Source organism: Micromys minutus (assembly GCF_963924665.1).
Source record: "Micromys minutus genome assembly, chromosome: 18".
Lineage (NCBI taxonomy): Eukaryota > Metazoa > Chordata > Mammalia > Rodentia > Muridae > Micromys > Micromys minutus.
The window spans coordinates 44,214,318-44,236,780 of NC_137953.1; the positions used below are offsets into that span (position 1 = coordinate 44,214,318).

General features: G+C 49.3%; 3 protein-coding genes across 3 annotated transcripts in view; 2 read left to right on the forward strand and 1 right to left on the reverse strand.

The window, feature by feature from the left end:
• Positions 1–848, forward strand: part of WDR91 (WD repeat domain 91) — a gene marked incomplete at its 5' end in the record, with an annotated part of 29,189 nt that extends 28,341 nt beyond the window's left edge. The window contains one exon of the mRNA XM_080932443.1: positions 1–848. This exon is cut by the window's left edge and continues 350 nt beyond it.
• A 1,906-nt stretch (positions 849–2,754) lies between these two features.
• CYREN (cell cycle regulator of NHEJ) lies at positions 2,755–7,262 on the forward strand. Its single transcript, XM_080932528.1, has 4 exons — positions 2,755–2,890; positions 3,826–4,066; positions 4,940–5,015; positions 5,849–7,262. Exons 2-4 carry the CDS (start codon positions 3,936–3,938, stop codon positions 6,113–6,115), a joined length of 474 nt encoding a protein of 157 aa, XP_080788654.1. The 5' UTR covers positions 2,755–2,890; positions 3,826–3,935; the 3' UTR covers positions 6,116–7,262.
• A 22-nt stretch (positions 7,263–7,284) lies between these two features.
• TMEM140 (transmembrane protein 140) lies at positions 7,285–17,178 on the reverse strand. Its single transcript, XM_080932527.1, has 2 exons — positions 17,019–17,178; positions 7,285–7,989 (listed from the first exon to the last, which is right to left on the reverse strand). Exon 2 carries the CDS (start codon positions 7,964–7,966, stop codon positions 7,409–7,411), a length of 558 nt encoding a protein of 185 aa, XP_080788653.1. The 5' UTR covers positions 7,967–7,989; positions 17,019–17,178; the 3' UTR covers positions 7,285–7,408.
• Between the last annotated feature and the right edge of the window lie 5,285 nt (positions 17,179–22,463).

A 22,463-nucleotide genomic window follows, 5' to 3' on the forward strand; every position in this document is an offset into this window, starting at 1 on the left:
GACAGATGCTGAGGAAGGAGCCGCAGTAGCGTACCGTGTTCAGTCCAAGAGGCATTGATTGTATTTTGTACATAATTGCTTATTTTTCTTTTTTTTTTAAGGGAAAAAAATCAGCAAGATAATGCTCTTTCATTCACTTGGCTTCTCTTTCTGGAATATGTGAGTCACCTGGCCCTGGTGATAGTCATAGCTCCCTGCCTTGGTTCCTGTACTTCAGCTCCACTAAGCAGCCGAGTATCTGGCAGAACCCTGTCACAGTCGAGGTGTAGACCACAGTGCCCTCTTCTGGCCTCACGCCAAGATCTGAGTATCTTCTGCAGAACCTGAGAGTTTGGTTAAGAGGCTTCTCTGACAACAGGCCTGAGATCTGGGCCTCCAGCTACCGCCTCCCTCAGGGCCGTCTGGTCCCAGAGCTCTCACTGGTGGTTCCTTCATTTTCCCAGCTTGATGTGCCTGGCTTAGCTGGATCAGCAACATCTGCACTCCTGTCACAGCCTGAGCTCTGGTCTCTCACGTGGGAACAAGAGTCATTTCCCACGTCTGATCTACATCCTACTGCTGAGACCAGCCTCATGGAAGAGCCCTCATAGGGTCAGTGGGCCTGGGCCTAGGCCACCTACCTTTGGCATGGGTGACCTTGTCACCTGACTGGAGCATGTCACTTTCATGAACAGTGACTGCTTGGAACTTCTCTGGGCTCCAGGCTAGTCGTGGACTGTTGGGCTGGTAACTCCCAGGTGCCTACATAGGGAAAAAACAGGGATGTTTAGGCCTGGGCTTCCTTCTGGAAATGAAGGAAGAGTAGAAAGTGAGATATAGGAAAAAAAACCTATGTATCGTAGTTACTTATTTATTATTGGTGTGCATGTGTGTGGTGGGTGGGTAGGGGGTGGGGCAGGATATGCCTCAGCAGAGGTCATAAGACAACTCGGTGTACACTCAATTCTCTCTGTTCACCTTTATGTGTATTTGGGGGGCCAGGCTGCATGCCAAACGGCTTTACCCGTTGCGCCATCTCGTGCTGATCAGTTTTTACCCATGTCCACACTGACATGAAGGATCAGCCCATTTCCTGCCATTTCTCCACTCGGGCCAACACACAGCCTCATCATCTGTCTCACCCAGCGTTGTGGTCCAGGGTTGCATCTGAGTCAAGAGCCAGTGGTTAACTCTTCCTCCCAGATTTTCTGTCTTATGACATCTTCTCTTTCCAGCACATTCCCCTCAGCTTGCTGAATTAGTGGTTTTAAGGCTCAGAGACAGAAGGAACACTCAGAGCCTGTCTCTCCCAAACCCTTCTCAGGAGGAACACATCTTTCAAAGCACCTTTGGAACCCTTGAGGGCCTTAGTAAGGCTCCCCCTCTGCTGTCCTTGAGAAGGTGGCATGGAGCACAGCCGTGAAGGGAGGTCACACTGCAAATCGTGTGCTTCCAGGGCTGAGGACCTGGTACAAATCTGAATTTCCCTCCCTGTACCCAGGGCCCTATCTCTGCTCAGCCCAAAAGCAGGCCCCTTGTGGCATTCAAATGCCCAGGGGCTCGGCATGAGGTCCAGAAGTACAGTACATTTCTGGCTGGCTAAATGAAGCTGATATTTGTTACTATATCCAATAAACTTATCTGCCAATTAAAAAATAATAAAGCCCATGTGGACTCCATCACAGGCAAGTCTCCCAGCTTGGTCCCTCATGCCTGCCGGGGTCTCTGCGGGTGGGCAGTGGGCTCTGTATACAGCCACGCTGGTTTCTCATCTTAAGCCTTATTTGCTGGGTAGCCATGGAGAAGTTTTAAAAAATGTGCAGGGTTGGGGGGAGTTATTAAGAATCAGAGGATCGAAGGATCCCTCTTATCCAGCGTTAGATTTGCTTGGCTCCCATCAGGTGAGGACCCTATTTACAGTCAATGCATGCTACTCTCTTGACTCCCAGAAAGGTTGCTGTCTGGCATGGTTCAAGAGCAGCTAAAATGACCTTAGGGGTTCTTTGTGGGATTGGAAGCCATTGGTTTATCCCGTTAAGAGTTGGGACCTTAAATTTCCAGGTCTAGGCTATTAGTTTAGGATTGAGGATTAGCAGTCAAGAAGAACCAGGGGAAAGGGTGTGGGAAAAAACATGCTCGACAGGGAAACTGCGGGTGCCAGTCCAGAGTGTAGCCTGCTGACCTGCTGGTGTAAATCCAATATACTCTTGATTTCTCTGTCTGGGGGCAGACAGAATCAGATCTGAGGTTCCCTTTGCTCCAGTGTGGCAGAGAACCTCCCCTGTGACGGCCTACTGTGTTTTCAGTCATCGTCCCTGGCTTCTTTCCCAACCACCATAGGCTGCATGTAATCATGAGTGAGTTTAGCTGAGGGACCTGGGACTGCTGGGAGCTTGGTGGCGCCTCCTCCACTTCTGCAGAGGGGACCTTGGTCCGCCAACTTGAATGTAAAACAGTAAATGGGAGTTTCTCTCCCTGAACTGTCAGGCACCCCGTCTCCTGGGACCTGTTAGATTTAGTTTCCTGGGTTATCCCCTGGTAGGACTGTCAAAACCAGAATCCCTTTGCTTCCCCTACTTACTGACACTGGGTGCTTTCTAAAAGCCAACAGCTGCCCTTCCGCCACAACAGCCGACAGAAAGCAGGGCCTGCGGGTGTGGCTCGTCACCTGCAGGGGGCACCCTGCGCCCTCGGTGCCAGCCAGCGGCCGGGTCGGGGGCGCGCGCGCCGGGAGCACGCAGGAGCCGGAAGGGGCGGGCGGCGGGATGCGTGCGCGCTTCGCGGTTCCGTAGCCCCGGAACCCACCCAGAGCACCGAAGTCAAATCTGGACCGCGTGTGCCTTCTGGGTGAGATTTTCCAGGCACCCAACGGGGCCGGACTCCATCAGCGCCGAGTTCCAGAAACCTTGCGGTGGGCAGGACCTGGCTGTCGGCTCGATGGTTGATGTTCAGTTTTCCGCGACTCTGCACGTTAACTCTTAACTGCGTTTTTTTTTTTTTTTTTTGTCTATAAAGTGGACGTGATGATACATGGACTGTCGGGTCTGATTAATTTGTGTACACTGTCATTCACTGGATAGTGCTCATCTTACCGACTTCTGTCCTGTGGTTAGATGATGCCCGGCTACTTTTCCTGTTTGTTTTAAAATGAAGTTATAAACAGTCATTCTGAATGAGCGAAAATGAGTGGTGTATGTTGGGGGTAGGCGGAGCACTGGCTAATGGAATCTGAGTTAGAAGGCCTGGGGCTTTTAGTAACTGTTATGTTTTGTAAAATGCAGTATGGTGAGGCTGGAGGGGGTGTCTTAGCGGGCCCATGCTGAGCCCCCACCCCAGTTTATTTGGGGGTGTGAGAAGGGTGATTGGGAAGGGAATAGAGGCAGAGAAAGAGAGGGGACAGACAAGGAAAGAGAGAGGGAGAGAGGGGAGGGAGGGAGAGAGGCCAGAGGTGGGGGGGGGGGGGTTAGAGGCCAAACTGTCCTTTTATAGCAAGCCAGGCTCGAACCTGGTTGTTGCTAGGTAGTAGGGCTGAGCCTAGAAGGAATGTTACATGCTAACAGTCACCAAATCACTGTAGAGGTGAGAAGAACCTTCCTCCTGGGATGCAGAAGTGACTGGAAAGCATTTCTTGTTGCTCCAACTACCTGTGTAGTGGAGGGGTCACTGAAGTTTGTCTGCAGGCCCCATTCATTGTCCTATCTGCTGTTAGTCCTCCATTTGACACAGTACACATGGTGGCTCTGCCTACCCTCCGGGTCACCTCAGGCCTGCCCCACACTGACCAGAAAAATTGCTGGTAATTGAAAGAGATTTACTAGAATCTGCTGACTTGGTTCCTCCTTGTAGGCATTCAAGACCGGCACCCACTGGGGTCAGATAAGCCTGGTGTGACGAGAGAGAGTGGTTTTTGGTCCTGCTCCAGAGAAGCAAGTCACTGAGTGTGGAAAACTATACCAATGGAAACTGAGAAAAAAAGGAGGGTCCTCCCGTCGTGGATGACAGCCCCTGTGAATGAGAGTAAGGTTGTGTCAGTGAAGACAGCCAAGAGGAAGCAGACAGCAGCCATGCGAGTTGGGGCAGCAACAAGGTGGGACAGCCTGAGGTCAGGGGGCTTCTCGGTAGCTCTCCTGGCCTGTCAGGGTGGGCAGCGCCTTGAGGTCTCGGCTTGTTCCCCACTCCCCGTGGGAGCGCTTGTTGGTGAACTCGGTGAGGTGCTGCCACCTAGCGGTGGGTACAGTGAGCTCTGTAGACAAACCACGCCCACAGGAACCACAAACCACGCCCACAGGAGCCAGTTGCTCAAAGTTGCTCTTCATTTGTGACAAAAGCAAGATCAATGGGTCTGAAATGGAGTCACCTGAGTGGTGCCCGTCTTTCCTGTGCACAGATCTTTTCGGATAGTCAAGAAGTTGTGGGTGTGAGTTTGGTGAGGGCTAGTAGTTAGGGTGGGAGAGTTCACCGATGGGAGGGAGAGGGCTGCAGTCCGGTGTCACACAGGCTGGCTCTTTCCTGGCCACCTGTACAGCCCTGTGCTAAACATATCCTCACATTCAGCACAAATCGGGCTTTGACCTGGTAGATTGTGTCGGCTACGTCCTCTGTTTGCTTTTGAGACAGGGTCTCTGTAGCTGGCTGGCTTGGAACTCACTATTGAGGTCAGGCTGGCCTGGAGCTCACAGAGATTCACCTGCCTCTGCCTCCCCAGTTACTGTGTGACACCACATCCGGCTGTCCACTGAGTGTTTCAGGGAAGCTAGCCACCATCTCCACCCCCATTCTTTGTGAGGGAGACTTCAGAGGGTGGGTTCTTGTGCCCTGTCCCTGGGCCACTAGGATAAGGAAACTCTTCAGTTCTGGGAAGCAGTAACCCCACCCCCCCCATCCCCTGGAGGGTGCCTCCATTTCCTTCCTCCTTCTGAGTCCCTCCGTCCTCAGCTGTGGCTTTGCGTCTGTGTTTCAGAACCCCTGCCGCGGAGACTGTGTACTGTATGAATGAGGCAGAGATGGTCAATGTGGCACTAGAGATCCTGATTGAGGTAATGTCCATCCTGTCTCCTCTGACCCCCGAGGCTCATGCGTAGGAACTAGCATGAGTCCTGGCTCCTGGTAAGACAGCTGCTCCTAGACTGCCTCAGGTTCCACATCCTCTTCTCAGCCAGCTTTCCCCTCAGCCACTGTGTGTGGTGTGTATCACGTGGGGTGTGGATGTGAGGAAGAGCAGGCACCTGTGGGTGACCGTACTGACATGTATGTGAAGGGCACAGTGTTCACTTGTGTTCTTGGGAAGGCTACCAGTTGGGTAAGAGGACCCCTTCCCAGGCTGCGGAAGTGTCCTGGCTTCCCAAAGGAGTAAGAACGGCCCTGCCGTGAAGTTGCAGAGTTCTCGTGTTTTCTTTAAAGCAAGCAGCGGTGTTTCCGGCTGGAGAGACGGCTCAGTGGTTAAGAGCACTGACTGCCCTTCCAGAGGTTCTGAGTTCAATTCCCAGCAACCACACGGTGGCTCATGGCTACCCAGACAACACTGATGTGGGATGCTTTGTGGCCAGCTAGTGGTGGACCTCAGTTAGGCCGGAGGTGGTTCTGTGGCCTGTCCTCCTGGTGGGCTCGTGCCTCACCTTTCCCACCAAATTTTCCAGTTGGATCCCCTGTTCCTCACTCTACCGTAGCTCATCTGTAGGCCTCTGCATCTGTCCCTAGAGGGTCCTGATCCTGAGGTGTGGGGTGAAGAAAGGGTGGCCGCCATAGGGTGGAAGCATGTCCCGGCCTGGTCATGTGCCGTGCTGGCTTTCTGCTGGCTCAGAGTACATCTGTCACCCCGCCAAACTAGTACGTTGGGAAAACAAGGACTGCCATTTCTTCTGCTCTGCAGGCCCGAAAACAGGAAAAGCCCTGGGAACAGCCGTCTCTGGAGGCCACTGATAAGCTGCAGCTGTCCCCGCCCCGGCCCACCGCCCCTCACACCAGCTCCCCCGGGGGCAGCAGTGAGGGGGAAGGCAGCAGAAGCAGCTCGCCTGCTCTAGGCCTCAGCCCTCCCCAGGGACCAGAAGTGTCTGACTCTCCTGGTAGCAGAAGCCCCAAGGAGGAAGAGGAGGAGGAAGATTCGTTAAAGTACGTCAGGGAAATATTCTTCAGCTAGTATGAACTGTTCACTGCTTCTGTGGAGAGACGTGGGGTGCTGAGAGCTACATCAGGCGCTGCCCACCCCTGCCACCCACGGAAACTGGGCTTTGCTCCCAACTTCCAGTCCCAGGAGGCTGTCAGTTTGGGTGGGACTTTTCTGTAGCAGGATGCAGAAATACATCCTGTTATAGTCTTACCCTGCACCGCCCGCCCTCTGGCTCTGAGCATTTACAATCCCAGCCCTGTGTTCTATTCACAGTAAAAATGAGGTCTTGGGCCTACTTGTTAGAAGCAAAGAAAAATAGAGCTGCCGAGAACACGGAATTCTAGACGGGCAGCCAGCTTCTTAAAGAGCCCTATGAACAGTCCAGGAGTAAGCATCTCCCTTCCAGCCAAGCAGGCTGGCAGCTGTCCACAGTCCCCTGCCAGTCCAGGAGCAGGAGGCTCTGTCAGACTGGTGAGCCATATAGGTCCTGTCTACCACCTGGGGCCTCCACCTTGGTCCCTGTAGGGGAGTGTGGGACAGGGGACACGGAGGACAAAAGATCACACCGGAGTCCATGTTTCTTTGTGCTCACTTTGGCTTACTGCTGAGCACAGAATGAAGAACTCGCGGCCACTTAGGTTTTCTGACACACAGACACTGAAGAAATATACACAGACGCCACAGTGCACAATAAAGCCTGGTTCTGCCTCCAGTTCTGCGGAAGGTGAGGGGATGCGTTTCGAGTTCCTACTGAATGGCCCTGTTCACCTTCCGGGATTTGGCACGTTTTGCGTCTGCATCCCTGGGTCCCAAGAATGGTTTAACGGTCAATTCCTGTTTGCTGTCAGGTCCAGGGACCCATTTAGGGGACCCTGAAAAGCCAGCGAAGCTTCTCTTTGGGTGACAGGATTTGGTGTTAAGGCAGTTCTTTTTTTTTTTTTTTTTTTTTTTTCCCTAACTGTCCCATTTGTTGCCAAAGCCACCGCAGAGTTCTAGTTTGACACTTTGCTGAGAGAGCTTGGGAACTGGTCTTCTGATAGACTCCTAGCTGCCTGGGGCTATTGTGAGCACTGGTTGATTAACGCAGGAATCCCTGTGCTTATGAGCTACACGGGACCCTAAAACTGCAGGTACCCCAGCCCTCCCTGCCGCCTCTGGGTTCCTTGACACCGCAGCCCTTCTGTTCAGTGGGTGGTTCCCGTAATGTTGAGATCAACATTAGCTAAGACACTAGGTGGCTGAGAGGACCCACCCAGCCACAGGTGCTCTGGCACCTTGGAGCACAGCTGGAACTGAACCCTTGCAATCCCATAAAGCAGTGGGCTAACAGTTCTCCCACTGCTTCTTGTTCTTCTTACCCCGCGGCGGGGACAAAACCGTGGCCATAAGCAAGAAGATGAGTAAGGCCTGGGCTAGGCACAGGGCTAGAAAGCCAGGCCCCAGGAAGGAGAGCCTGAGCCACTTCCACACGAAGGAGAGGAAGAGGCCTAGTCCGCTGGCCAGCAGAACAGAGGATACCGCCAGGAAGCCCACGGCCAGCTGCCACTCTCCCTCTTCACTGTTGTACTGGGCAAGCAGGAGGGGTAGAGGGACGAAGACCGTGAGGACCAGGGCTCCGTACACACCCAGCCTGGCCAGGGCTAGGCCAACCTGAGGTACCCCCAGCACCTCCAGCTCAGGAAAGTTGTAACACTCTAGAGAGCCAATGTCCTCCTTCCACAGACAGAAGTTGTAGAAGCCAATTCTCAGGTTAGGCAGGTCAGTGACATTGCCAGCCTCCCAGAGGAGAGCGTAGGACATCAGGGACAGGACCACGGCCACGAGGATCATGATGCCCACAAAGGGCAGACGGCTGTTCTGCCACAGTCTGGAGGTAGCCATTTCTTCTGCCGGTGCAGGGAGGCCTGGAAAAGGTCATACCAGTGAGATCCCGCCCTCTCCCTGGGTTTACAAGCTCCTGTTCTTTCTGCCCTCGTGTAGACAGGAGGTCTCATGTCACTACCAGTTCCCACCCACCGTGGCCCACTGGTATGAGGTTAGAAGGGATTGGCCATCTTGGAAACCCGAAATATCCTGAGCCACAGCCCTCAGGCAAAGGGGTTTACTGCGGCACAGAGACCACAAGCCCAGCTCACTGAGAGTGTTCCAGATCCTCACAGACGTGGGTGTGGAGGTGTGAGGGTGAAGGGCACCGAGGGTGAGGGTAAAGAAAGACCCTGTCTAAGAGAGAGAGAGAGAGAGAGGGAGGGAGGGAGGGAGAGAGAGAGAGAGGGAGGGAGAGAGGGAGGCAGGGAGGGAGAGAGAGAGAGAGAGGGAGGGAGAGAGAGAGAGAGGGAGGGAGGGAGGGAGGGAGAGAGAGAGAGGGAGAGAGGGAGAGAGACATACACTGTTAGTCGGGGCTGCAGCCTAAGGTAGGTGTTTCAGGCTTGACTGAGCCTAAACTCAGTGGCTTCAGACAACCACTTAGGGAACTGAAAAACTACCAGGCTAAGCTACATGTCACTCAAATCAGCGTCTGTGTTCTGGGTGTGTGTGCGTGCATGTGCATGCATGCGTGGTGAACAGATCTCTATGGGTGGTTGGATGTGAGCCGGGAGGATCAATGGTCTGTGTCTCCTGCAGCATTCTGGGAACTGAGCCTCTCCTGGGGTGAAATCACACTATTTTATGATGTTGACTTTAAGACGTGTCTGTCTGCTCTCCATAACAACAGTAATCTATTACTCTGGGAAATTCTGGACATTTTGTTAAAAGAAGAAAATTAAAATAACCCTTTATCTTACCACCATAGTAAAACCATAGTATTTATATTCCACAGATATTTCCCCCACGTGATTGCATTTCTTTAAAGCATAGTGTTAATTAAACACAGCGGTTTTCATTGACTGTTTGTGGGCATTTTTCGTAGCTGTTGAGATAGTCTTCAAAACACATCAATGGTTACATGATATTTAGTTCATAGGCCAGGTGTGACAGCACCCGCCTTCAATCCCAGCGTTCAGAAGCAGAGGCAAGTGGATCTCAGAGAGTTTGAGGGCAGCCAGGGCTATGTAGAGAGACCCTGTATGACAAAGAAAGAGAGAAAGAGAAAGAAAAGGAAACACACACACACACACACACTCAACCCAGCGCTGTTTGTCTCATCTTAGCGATCTTACTACGCACCGCCAGATGAATCCACTGCCACCAATGCCCTCTCTTTAAGTGTGTATATAAAACCCTTTGACTACACTCTCCTTACTTAGGAAAATCTTTCCATCATATTTTAAAAAGATTTACTTTTATTTGTATGAGTACACTGTTGCTGTCCTCAGACACACCAGAAGATGGCATCAGATCCCATTACAGATGGTTGTGAGCCACCATTGGTTTCTGGGATTTGAACTCAGAACCTCTGGAAGAGCAGTCAGTGCTCTCAACCACCGAGCCATCTCTCCAGCCCTTTTCATTACATTTTTTATTCAGAAGAGATTTTTTTTCCATTTGCCTCAAAAATAGTCTGCACACTGCCTTTTTCTATGTGCATTTCCTACTAAGGAACAAACCAAATAAAACCAACACCAGGGGTGAGTAGGAAAGCAGAGGTGGGAATAAGACAGAAGCGCCAAGGCCCACACACCAAGTCCCATGGGCCTAGTCCACAGAGCTAGGTGCACCGGAATTGGTGGCCAAGTCCCATGCGAAGGACCCACGGATCCGATGGATCTCAAGGAACTCCTTGGGGAACAGCTCCTCTCTCAAGGTGCACTGAGATTTCTGTGCACCACGTTTGCCTTACAGGAACCAAAAGGAATTAACAGAGAAAGAATGTTTGCCAGTGGTAAAGGGGGAGGGTGGGGGAGCAGGAGAAAGGGGCATCCTTTTCAAATATGGCACAACAGGGATTCACTGGTCGGTTTTAGCAGCCATCTGGCAGTAGACAGGGTCGGAAGGTTTTGAGGTCTGAATCTACACCGCCTCTACCCAACATCGAGCAGTTCCTGCCTCTCACTGTGGCTTCCCTCCAGTGGAGCCCAGCATCCCAGCATCAGCTTCCGTCAGAGGCCTTGTTTGAATGTCCTCGGAATTCTTGAAGCAGCAATGCTTGCTCCAGAAGGGTTTGTAAAAGGCAGCGGTTGCCCAGTGTCACTAGGTTGGAAAGATGAAATACTTAATCCATGCAGCCATGGAATGAAAAATTCCTAACATATTTTAAAGGGTTTTGGTCATTCAGGAAAAATGTCTGCAAAGTCTGTATGTGTGTTTTAGAGGAGTTAGGTATTTCAGGATGTGGGGTGGGTTTCTGGTGTGGGACCCCTGCTTATGCAGTGGTTCTGTGGGACATAACCCTTGTGCAGCCTGCACTGCCCAGGGAACAACCAGGAGGAGACCTGGGAGACTCCTGTTTGGATCGTGTGTGTTTAGGTTAAACAATACCACCCTGGAAGCTCAGTTGGACGTGAACTTGGCTTCTCAGAGGAGGCTGTGGCCACCTCAGCACAGCTCCTGCCAGGACCCCCTTGTCTGTGGCTTCACTTTCTCTCAACCGGTCTTTTGGAGGTTTTGGTGGGTTACTGTTTTGCTTTGCCCTGTTCAGAAATAAGAGTCTCTCAATGGAGCCCAAGTCGGCCTCACACCCTAAGATCCTCTTGCCCCATCTTCTGAAATGCTTATTACGGGCATGTGCCACCATGCCTGACGGAGTTTGCAAAGGAGAACAGAGCAGTCTACAACAGGAGGGGAAGGAGCACAGGCCCAGGCTTGTGGAGAAGGCCTGCCCTGACTTTTCCTCTGCTCTGCCTTGAGGCGGAGTTCAGCCCTGTCTCCTATGCCTGGCACTTGGGGCGCGCTAGCATCTGGTCTGTCCTAGAACTTGAATTTTACTGGGGCTCAGGTCTCCTTGTCCTCTGCACTTGATTTCTTGTGGTCAAGCCTTTCTCTCAGACCATGGCCACACTCAGCCGCTCCCCAGCCCCCTCAGGCAGTCCAGAAGCTGGAGCGGATGTGACAGTGCAGTGTTCCCGAGGGACAGTCTGCATCTGTCTCATCCCGACAGGAATGACAGTTTTTGGAATGAGTTAATGAAAATGCCCTCTGGTATCCTTAGGTGTACATCGTGAGGGGCAGAGCATCCTGGGAGGCCCTGACTATCTATGACTTGGATTTCGCCAGCAGTACTGGGATGCCCATTTGGCTTCATTCTGGAAACACAGAGTTCTGAGGCTGGTGACTAGCTCTTCTTCCTCCACTCCCTTGCCACAGTGCCTGAATACTTGGTTGAAAACCCAATGACACCCTCCTAACCTCCAGCCCTGGTGCTCACACTGTCAGCACACAGGACCCAAATTGCCTCTAATGGTTAGCCCATATTTCCTTCAAAGAGCAAGAGGCTCCGGAGACTGCTGAGTCACGGTGGCCACTTTTAGGTGACCTTCTTCCTGTTTGTAATAAAGCAATGCATGCTGGTTTCAGAAAGGTATCCAAACGTGTCAGAGTGTGGCGACAGATTAAAAATCACCTGTAACTTCTGGTCAGCGACCAGTGAGCAAGGCTCATCACATGCAGAGTCGCATCCCCGCCCAAGTGCATTTCCCTGGAATCACTATAGCAGCCATGTTTACGAACTGTCAACTGTTTCCTGTTATCTTTAAGGGCTTCCTGGAGCTGTAAAAACTACTCGTTTTTTTTTTTTAAATAAATTATTTTTTATATTTCATAATCTTATGAATAATGCTATGTGAAATGTTTGGGAATACATTTTATCCTTCTTACTGCTTAACTTAAAAAAAAGACTGTTTTAATGTTTAAAAAAAAAAAAGACTGTTTTAATGTTTTATTTGTGTGTGTGCGCCATGGTGCAAGTGCAGAGGTCAGAGGGCGGCTTGCGATGTGGGCTCGGAGGGTTCAACTCAGGTTTCTAGCCTGGCAATTGTTACTCACTGAGCCATCTCCAGGCTTCAGCTGAACTTGTAAACCTCAGCCACCTTAGCGATGACGTCACCACACTGCCCAGGCTGATCTTGATCCGGTAACTAAGGCTCCAGAGTGCTGCTTGCTGGCAAGTCCTATCCTCTCCATCCTCTCAAGTGTCACGTACTCTTGAATCAGCTAATCTCACATCGATGAGCTGCTGCCACCCAGTGCTCCCTTCAGAGGGTCAGGTCTGGTCTCCTCAAGTGTTTACTGACCATTGGTATCTCTTCGGTGGAGTTCTTTTGCTTTTGAGCACACTCAAGGCCCTGGGTTTGACTCCAACGCTACTGAAAAGGAACCGTGCTGAGTTTTAGCTTTCCTGTCCTGTGACTGAGTCTCCCTGCTGCACCAGTCCCCAGCCCGAACCCGGAGCCGAGCTTCCAGTTCATGTGAGTCCAAGATTCTGGGTGAAACTGCCGACTGCTCGAAGTTCCTGATGCTCCCTGCCACAGGGAGGGTTTGTGGTACCGACTTCCGTTCCTGGCTTACACCTGGCAAAGCTGGTGATTATCTAAATGTCTGGGGCTTCCCTGAGCACACGTTTATAACTTCTAGTTCGTCCCTGGCCTCCTCATGCCTCAGCTAGCTGGTTCTCATCCCGGTATTTGGGAGCCTGTGGGCTTCCCTCCCTCTCCTTTGTCTTAGGGCGACAACCAACCTTCAGTCGCTGGTTGTTTTACAGGTTCTTCCCCAATGTCTGGAGGGATTCAGGCCAAGATTCAGAGAGCAGGGCTTACTAGCTCCCCTACCCCCAACACACTGCCCTGCCACCTGAATGTCCCCATGAACACTGTCCCCATGGACTTTGTCTTCTCCACCTAGTCTAGCCTACAGAACCCTCTGTTTTGCTGTTTGTTTCTATACTATGCAGAGAGGATTGAAGTTCCTCCACGGAAAGTTCCCACAGCCCGACTTCCCTCTCCAGAAACATGCCAACAGGATGGTTGACATTTGATTCCTGCATTGGCAACAGCACCATATCCTCTGCCGGGCTGGTGCTCGCAGACCACGAGCGAGCTCCCATGTATGATGATGGACCACTGCTGTTCAGGACTCTCATCTCTTGGGCGACATTAAAAACGCTCCAGCCCTCTTTTTGTTTCTTTAGCATAAGACTGCTCCAAGCGTCACCACACACCTCACCTCGGACTTCTGGACCTCTTGCTGTCTCCTCCTCAGTCACCACAGTGGCCTCTCTGGTATTTTCTGGAAATCTAAGACAAGCTGAGGACACCTGCCATTGTCACCCCTGCCCCCTTTTCAGGGTTCTGCTTAAAAGTCTGCCTGTAATTAGGCACACCTTCCTTGCTCCGCACTGTGGAAACCATAACTCCCTCTTCCTCCCTGAGCCCTGCCTGGCATTCCGTAGCATGCTCATCAGCACGTATGACTGACCTAAGACCCTCCGCCTACCCACCCTCCAGCCAAATGGAGCTCCAGAGGAACAACAGCTTCTGTCTGTTGTTGACTTTGCTTGCTTTGCTTTGAGTGCAGACAGATATTTATGGCGAGGCCTAACAACAGCCTAGGGTGTGTCATTCTTTCCTTAGGAATGTCATATACCTTATTTTTTTGAGACAGGGTCTTTCATTGGCCCAGAGGTCACCCATTAGTTGAGGCTGGCTGGCCAGTAAGCCCCAGGGCTCCATCTGATTCTGCCTCCCAAGTGCAGGGATAACAGACACAGGCCATCGTTCTCAGCCTTTAATGTGGATGCTGAGTCTCAAACTCAGTCCTCACACCTGCACGGCAAACACTTCACCAACTGTGTCTTCTCCTTACTTATGTTCAGTTTTACATCTGCCCGTCTCTGTGTGTGTGTATGTATGTATGTATGTATGTATGTATGTATGTATGTATGTATGATCTATCTTTTTTCCTGTTCTGTCCTTAACATCCAAGGCATCTAGAACACACTCAACAAACACTCCCTGGATCACAGGCATGGCTGACTGGCCATCAGTGGCAGGCACCACACGTAACAGCACACGTGACTTCTCCTAAGTCCCTTCCTCTTTCATTCTTTTTCACTTGCTCCACTGCCCTCTGATTCAGTTAAAAAATTTCTTCCCACAACACCCGGTTCAAGTCCCTCTTCCGTCACTTTCTGGTTCTGCATGGGACTCTGGGAAGTAGAGCTGGCATTCCTGTGAATGAACCATATGTGTGCTGAATGCATATGTGTGCTGCGATCCTGAGGCTAAGGCAGCAATCTGTGGGGAGAGGCGTGTGGGGGAGGCAGAGGGTGGGGGTGTGCGCAGTGAGCGAAGGCAGAACCATGGACTTGGACAGGCTGCCCATTCGCTTCCTTGTCAGGCCACTGGCCTCCCCTAACCATGTTTAAGATCAGCATTGTGGTTTAGGTGCGGCTCTCACAGAATAGAAAGGAAGGAGAATGGGAAACGCGTTGTGCTTCCTTTAGCAGAAATGTGAGCCCACGTCCTAGTTTCTCAAGTGTGGGCCAGGCCAGTGCTGTTGCCCGGGGTGTGGTCAGTGGTGTGGGCGACCTCTGTGGAATGCTGTAACGTCTACTTTCACGGTCAGTCTGCCGTGTAAATAAAAACAGTGTGACCAGCAGTGAGAGCACTGTACCAGGCCACTGTGACAGGAAGCCAGAAGCGTGGTCCAGGCTAAGACATGGACAGCAAACCACTGAAGTAACCGCTTAAATGGCTCCTTTAATATTAACTTTGTATTTGTTCCACCGTTTTGCTGCTTACTGGGATTGGGTAACAGATAACCCAGCAGGGAACAACGGTTACAAAAACTTTGGAGAAAAAAAACGAACAAACAAAAAAACGCCCTTAGAGATGAGCAGCGTCTCCATCTCTGCGCCGTCTCAGTCTTTGCTCCGGCAGGCTCAGCTCAGGGCGAGCTGATTCACCGGCTGAGGATCAGGCTTCCCAGGACCCGGTTCTGCTCCTGAGCTCTGCCACTCTTCCCTGCAACTCTGAGATGTGCCATCCCCTTCCCAGGCTAGGATTTCATCTCCGGACCCCATTAATGATGAATTTGGGAGGTCCCTGAGCTAGAGGCCCCGGAGAATCAAAGACACGTGGAACAAACAAGATGCTCCCTTCCCCCGCCCCCGACAAAGCTTGTGCTCTACTTGGAAGACATATACTAATGGGTTTTGAAAAGATTTGGGGAGGAACTAAACAGAGCAAGCGAGAGGGAGAGAAACCAGCAGGAATACGTAAATGGTTCCATATTACAGGGTGGGGGAAGAGCTCAATGCACTAGAGATATTAGGTTTAAGAACTAATTTCCACTGACTAGCTAATGCTAAAGTGGCTGATTATTAACAAGCCAAAAAAAAAAAAAAAAAAAACAGAAAGAAAGAAAAGCTCCAAACTATTTTAGGACATCATTTCATGCCATATGCCAAAATAAATTTCACATGGACTCAAGAATGAACCAATGTAAAATAAAATCTAGCAAAAAAAAAGCCCCTTGAGTTATGAATGAGAAAGTACACTCTGAACGCAAAAGCACACTAGAACTACAGGGAAAACCACAGATTTAGCTATTAAAAAAATAGAGATTTCCATGCACCAGTAAAAGCAACACAGAATTGAAAGCTACTGAGCGTGTCAAATGTCTGCCACAAGTGTGAGATGGTTAATTCACACAGTGCATGGCATGTTCTCGCAGACATTAAGAGAAACACAGCACTGTATAAAACTGGATGCGGTGATACAATAATTCACAAAAGAATGAAGCTGACATGAAAAATATCTGTTTTTATAATGCTTCCAGGGAATGCTGGGTAACCTGTGCTTTTCTCTCTAAAAACTGTAGATCACATCTTCTGTGACACTCCAGATGACAAGATTGGCTTCCTAACACAGTGGCTCTGAGTTTAAGTATTTAATAAATACTTTTGTATGTATTTTTGGCCCAATGACCCACTTTTATAACCTTATCCCCAGGGAAGTATCAGGAAGGTGACCCCCAGTCTATACAAAGGATGGAGTGTCACAGTATCAGGCACAGCACAGGTCAGTTCTGGACAGGATGTTGAAGCAGCTTGTAGGACAGACACTAGAAAAGCGCATCTGTAGCAAGATGCACAGGAGAGAGAGGCTGAGGGGTTAAATTACTGCCAGCCAGCTAAGGTGTGAAGGCCATATTAAAATATTCCCAGAATTATGTGCTGCTTATGAAAAGTGAGATTATAAAACAAGCCACCATAGCCTTAGTAATTTATAATGTGCGGACTAAAATAGCAGCTTAGAAAACGGGGTGCGAGGCAGATTCCAGGCACTGAATCTCAGACCGGTGACTCGGAGAGATGACTGCAAACACACTTCAGTTGTCTCGAGGAAGAAAGAAAAGATCCCCCCACCTCCTGTTTCTTTTCTTTTCTCTCCTTATTCAACAACGTGATTTTACAGATTAAAGAAGTGTGATGGAAGTCATTAATCAGCCCAAATTAAAAAGAGAAAAAGAGTTGTTTCAAGGGATAATCCCCGCTCCATGAGTTTGTTTTGGGGATTGGCATCAGGTCTTAAGATCTTTTATGCCCCTATAATTCTCTTTTGGCCAAGAACACAGATCTCTCCTTGGAGTTTTCTAAGTCTCGGTACCAGGTTGGCTGTCGTGACATGTTCTTCTTTGTCTGCCTACTTCTTGAGAACAATGGGTTCCAAAGACACGGGTGTTTACTAGTCCAAGCTTCTCGAAGAGCGGGCTGCAGCCGCTAGCTAGTGTGTCTCTAGCCGTTTACCGTGTTGCCTTCATCAGGTTTTTGAGACAGAGATTCTCAGAGTGATGCTTCGGAGCGTGGGGGTGGGGCAGAGGTAAGGTGTCTCTCTCCCTGGGGAGAGAGGAGGCCACGACGCCAAGCAAAGCGTTTCCCCTTGTATGTTGCTAGAATGTTGCTAGAATGTTAAAGTGGGTGAGTATAAACACCTCTTCTCCCTTGTGGAGCCGTGGGGTGTACTCACAAAAACCAGTGCCAGAGCCCAGGAACACTCACCAAAAGGTGACACGGGAAATCAGCGTCCGGGGAGTAGCTTTTCTCCTGGGCTGCTTTCTAATGTCGGCCTCCAGAAATCAGGGCAGACGAGCAAGCTGCATGGAGACCGAGCTCAGAGCCAGTGAGCTCTGCCCGCACTCGCAGGCAGCCTGTTCGAGTAAACAGCTCCCTGAACTTTGGTACATTTGTGCTGACTGATGTCACTATCAGCTGATTTCACTTTCGGTTTTCAACTTGCCCGTGTCTTATGACTTTTGGGAAACAGCATAAACAACTTGTTGTTGCTCACGGGAACACATGACCCACACTGGCACACACACCGCCTGAGCAGTGAGCCGGTGAGGGTCCTGATTTCACTCTGTGGCCCATGCCAGCTTCCTGAGCTCAGGGAACTGCAACTCTCAGAGAGACACCACCTAGACTCTTTGCAGGGAGAGACCTTAGCCCATGCGGCCAAGCTTCCAGCCAATGTGGCTTGTGGAACCCGGGTCCCTCTCCTCATTCCTTTGGAAGGCACGTATACCATGGACTCTCTTTTCCAAAGCCAGCCGATGATCTTTACTGTGTCTGGACTGGAAACTTTGCCGTTAGCAAAGTTATGCCTAACGGTTATAAAGCAACGGAAACACTGTGATCCGATTCCAAAGTAAAAGAGAAAGAAAGCTTTTAGTTTTGAAATCACAGGGAGGGGACTCTGGGCCTGGGTTTACAGATTGCCTGCCTTGCTCACATGATCTCTGGAACTTTGGAACTGAGTGAGTTTGGAAAGGACAGTAGACAGCTTATGGTAACACCAAACCCTTGGTGGCTTTCTCTCCTTTTCCACCTGACAGCCTGTTCCCAAATGGGTGTCTTGAGTTGTCCAGGGATTCCCTTCGCCTCCACACTAGGTTAGATTTCTTTTTCTGGATCCTAGGCTTTTCTCTTTCCTGCTGTACTCACCGAATTAATCCCAGGTGATTTCTTGAGAAATGAGGGACACTAAAGGTGTGTGTGTGTGTGTGTGTGTGTGTGTGTGTGTGTGTGTGTGTGTAGGTTTGTAAAACTGATATCTTTATTCTATTCTTAAACTTGTTCAAAGTCGGATGGAGCACAGCATTTTTCTTTAAACTTAATGTCCCCGTGCAGTATGGAGGCAGTGTTCCGTTTGTCCACCTTTCCCATCGCTGGGACGTTCAAAGCCACCCCCCTTCACACTGTTGTCCTTTCAGCTTTTGCCTTGAAAAGGAAGTGCCATTTTTAATAAGCTCTTGTGAAGGAAAAATGAAATGCCAACCATGTTGCCATTTTCAACTGGAAGCCTAGGTCCCCCACTCCCATGTTTTAGGTGCCACTTTTGTCCCTGATCGTCCCCACACCCTACCAAACCTGGTTACCTGGGGAGAGTCTCAGAGCTCTTTGCTCTTATGTATGATTTCTTGAGACCTAGTATCTGAGCTACTTCTGGGGAGCTGCACTTGGGGATACGGTTGCCGGCACACTAAGCAGTGTGGTCTTCTCAGGTTGACAGTTCATCCCCATGTGGATCTCCTGACTTATGAAGAAGCTGGGCGAAGGTGACTGGGTGACGTGCCTCCTGCAGTGCTGGGGAAGAGCCTTTGTACCCTGGTTGAGTGGAGGAGCCCTGATTAACCTCCTTGTACCTGATTGGAGGGAGTGGAGAGAGGAAGTCACATGGCCTGCCCCTCGCAGTTATTGAGGACTTAGTACCATTACTTGAGTGTGAGTATTTTTTTTTGTTATATTTATTTATTGTAGTGTGCTCATACACCACAGAGAGACTGTGGAAGTCAGAGGACAACTTGCAGGAGTTGTTTCTCTCTGTGCGTGGATTCCAGGGATTCACTTCAGGCCCGGAGGGAAGCAACTTTACATGCTTAGCTTTTCATTGGCTCTGAAACGTGTTTTTAGGACTGTAGCAGAATTTTAGCAGAGCCATTGTATTTGGCATGAATTCTGGATTGAAGGTGCCTAGGCTTTGAAGTAGCCTTTTGCAAATAGCCAGTGGTTGTTATCTGAGGTTTACCCGGTTGTTCTTCTAATGGACTCTCAGAGCCGCCACATAACTTGGACATTCCTGGCAAGCCAAGAAGTCTCATTTGGCTGAGACTTGCTTAGGTAATGGCTTCTTCAGACAACTCCTACATCAGATAAGATTTTGGTATGTAAAACTGACCAGTAGCTATAAGTGCCTTTTGTGTAACAAATAAGAGGCTCTGCCAAAAAAAAAATAACAGAAAAAAAAATCAGAGTTTAGTCCTTGCCAATTAAAACAGCATATATCAGCGTGATGAATGGGCCAAAGGAGAAATACAGAAAGATTTGTTTTAAATTCCTGGAGTTAAATGGGAATATAACATGCAGAACCTCTGGAACACGCTAGAGCAGTCCTAAGAGGGAACAAATTACAATTCTAGAACCTACACCACAAAATCAGATCACAGATAAATGGCTTGATGCATCTCAAGAATGTGGAAAAACAAGAACAAACCAACCCCAAATCCAGTAGATAGAAAGTAATAATAATAAAAATCAGAGCAGGATACTAAAGGAAAGAGAATAATATGTAAAGTGGTGAATATAATGTCATAGAATTGGACTTAAAGACAAAAGTCGTGTGATCATCTCAGTAGGTGCAGAAATGATCTCTGACAAAAATTATGTCTTCATGATAAAAGGTCCTAGAGACAGCAGGACCAGAGGGGACCCAGATCAATGTGATACAGGCTGTGTGTGACAGACCCAGACCAGCATCATCCTAAGTGGAGAAAAGCCTCAGTTGTACCTGACCAACTAACTGACTGACAAGCTGAGCTTTCACTAGAATCACTTGTATTCCGAACCTTTCCTTTTGTTTCTTAAGGGCTTACAGGTCTCTGTGTTCCTCGTCCAAAGTCTTCACATATTAATCTAGTTACCTTAAATTCCCAGAAGATCTAGTGGAGGTTTTCAAGAGAAGGGACTGTTTGGGTTTAATCTTCAGCGGGGAAGTAGAGGTGTTCCCATTGGACTGCTAAATGTACAAGATAAAAATCAGACAGAACCAAGGGACTTTATGGAGGAACTGCATGCTTGGAAGATTTTAAGTTAAATATATGGCGAAGATCAGAGTGTGAAAACAGCCTACACATAGTTTTTGAACTCTATATGTCAGATATTTATAGCAAATAGGACACAGGGGAGGGGTTATAAATGGCTCAGTGGGTGTCAGTGCTTGCTGCCAATTCTGACCACGTGCCAATCCCTGCACCCACATAGTAGAAGAAGAACCGACCCTAGCAAATTGTTCTCTGATCTCCACTTGTCTGCCATGGCACATATGACAGACATATCATGACCATATGTGCACGATCATAATACATCCCCACCAAAAAAGTAAATGATGTAATAAGACATTTTAGAAAATGGTATCTGTAGCCACGGGATGTCTGTGGGCTGTGCTGTGGCCAAGGGGCCATATTGATCAGAATGCTCTGTGCAGCCATCTGAGGCCATGGTGCTGTCTGGGTCTGTGCTGCTGCTGAGGGCTATGTCTGGGTCCAGGTGCCTACTGCAGCAGTGGTCCGCGTTGATGTCCGTGGTCTGGACTGTTACTGGAGACCATGCTGAGGTCCACGGCATATGGTGACACCAGAGGTTATGTGATCAAGAAAGCTGCTTTTGCCGTGGTATTGATGACTGCAGACTCACAGTCCGGAGAGGGGGACACAGGAGGCTTCTGTGACAACAGTTAACCCCCACTGCCAAAAGTAACAGCCTAGACAGAAGGCACTGAAGAGAACTAGTAAAAAGTGTGATTTGGATGCTGGAATGTAGATCTCCTCGGTTGATGGTTTCTGGAAGGGGTGAGGAGGAAAAAAGACTCAATTTTCCTTAAGGGGCTGACTGCCAGGAGATGCTCCAGTGAGTGTGTGGCTTTTGTTCTTTTTTCCTTGGGGGTGGGTGGTGGTCGAGAGGCCACAAGGGTTCCTGGGGAAACCTGGGACTACTGGGAAGAGTAAATGCTTGGGCTTCGTGATGTAAATTCCCAAATAATTAATACAGATATTATGAAAAACATTGATACCGGGGGTGTAGGTGTAAGGACAAGGGAGAAGGAAAAACACTGAAGAGAGTATCTCTGCCCTAGTCAGCCGTCTCAGAAACCAGTTTGTTACTTTGGATCTACTCACAAACATGTTCAACTCTAGCTTGTAGTCTCTGACTTTTATATAACTGATAACAAGTGTCAATTTATCAATTTAGGTTTCCACAAAGTTTAGGCTTTCCTCAGTTTATGAGAACGAGGGGGCAAGTGGTTTTAAGAGCTTGTACCTTACCATGGTGTCAGTTACCCAGTGAAGTACCTAGGGAGCTCTCTGAGAACTTGGGGCTGCACTCCCTGCTTAGCACATGCTGCAGGAACCCCCCCCCCCACCCCAGCTCCCTGTATTTTATTTTTGCATGATACCAAGGTGTGAACTAGGGCTTCCCCTCACTCTGTCATGGAGCCAAATTTCCTTCCTCTTTGTTTTCCTTTTGGTTAGAGACAAAATGTCATCAGGTTGCTGAGACTACTCTTGAGCCCACACTTCCCGAGCCAGGCTCCTATGCAGATGGGATTGTTGTTTGTACCCCTGGGCCTGAGTGCTCATCACCTTATGACAAATGTGAGGTGCAGGACTTGTTCCCAAAGTACCTGCTTGAAGAAATGGCTGGAGGTGTGCTGAGTCTGAAAGAAGAGGGACTTCTAACCCTTTACAACGTTGCTTAATTATGTACGACAGAATGGCTTTGGGACCATAACGTGTTTCCACATCATTTGGCTCCACCTTTTGTGGTCTGTGCAAGTAGATGTCCTGTTTCATCACCCGGAGGTACACAAATTAGTGTTGTACTATGCGTTAGGTTTTAAATATTGCCCAAACTGGTTTTTCTGCCTCCACCTCCTAAGTTCTGGGATTGCTAGTAGATGCTGTCATGCCTGTCTATCAAGTGTGTTCACAGGATCAATTATATGATGATCTTTAGGGGGATAAATCTTTTTTATTTCTCCTGTGCTTTCTAGCACACCAACTAGATAAGAGAAATCTGGGAAATGATGTTGGCTGTTGATTCATCAAAGTGACTATTAGACTAAAGCCGTTAATAGTGCACGCCTTTCCTTTCTTGAAGTCTTAGGTTTTTTTTGGTGTTATATGCATACATAATTCTGGAAGAAATCAAAAGTTTTGAGCTCTTCTTTCCCATGTTGATACAAATTAAATAGATGTTTTAAAGACTTTTTCTATATTTTCTCTAGATTTTTAAATCTCTGAACGATGTTTCCTCTAAGGAAGCTGGGATTTGTAGATGTAACCACAAATGCATGTGAAGAGGGAGGGGGAGGGTTGGGAAGGGGCTGCTGTATTTTTATTGTCAGCACATCTTGCTCAGCCAGAGTTCTTGGAGGATCTTCCAGCTCAG

Excerpts from the sequence above, each read along its gene's own strand:
- CYREN (XM_080932528.1), top strand. The coding sequence starts at position 3,936 with ATGGAAACTGAGAAAAAAAGGAGGGTCCTCCCGTCGTGGATGACAGCC. Across the intron at positions 4,067-4,939 it reads CGAGTTGGGGCAGCAACAAG|AACCCCTGCCGCGGAGACTG; the intron begins GTGGGACAGCCT and ends TCTGTGTTTCAG. Across the intron at positions 5,016-5,848 it reads CACTAGAGATCCTGATTGAG|GCCCGAAAACAGGAAAAGCC; the intron begins GTAATGTCCATC and ends TCTGCTCTGCAG.
- TMEM140 (XM_080932527.1), bottom strand. The coding sequence starts at position 7,966 with ATGGCTACCTCCAGACTGTGGCAGAACAGCCGTCTGCCCTTTGTGGGC.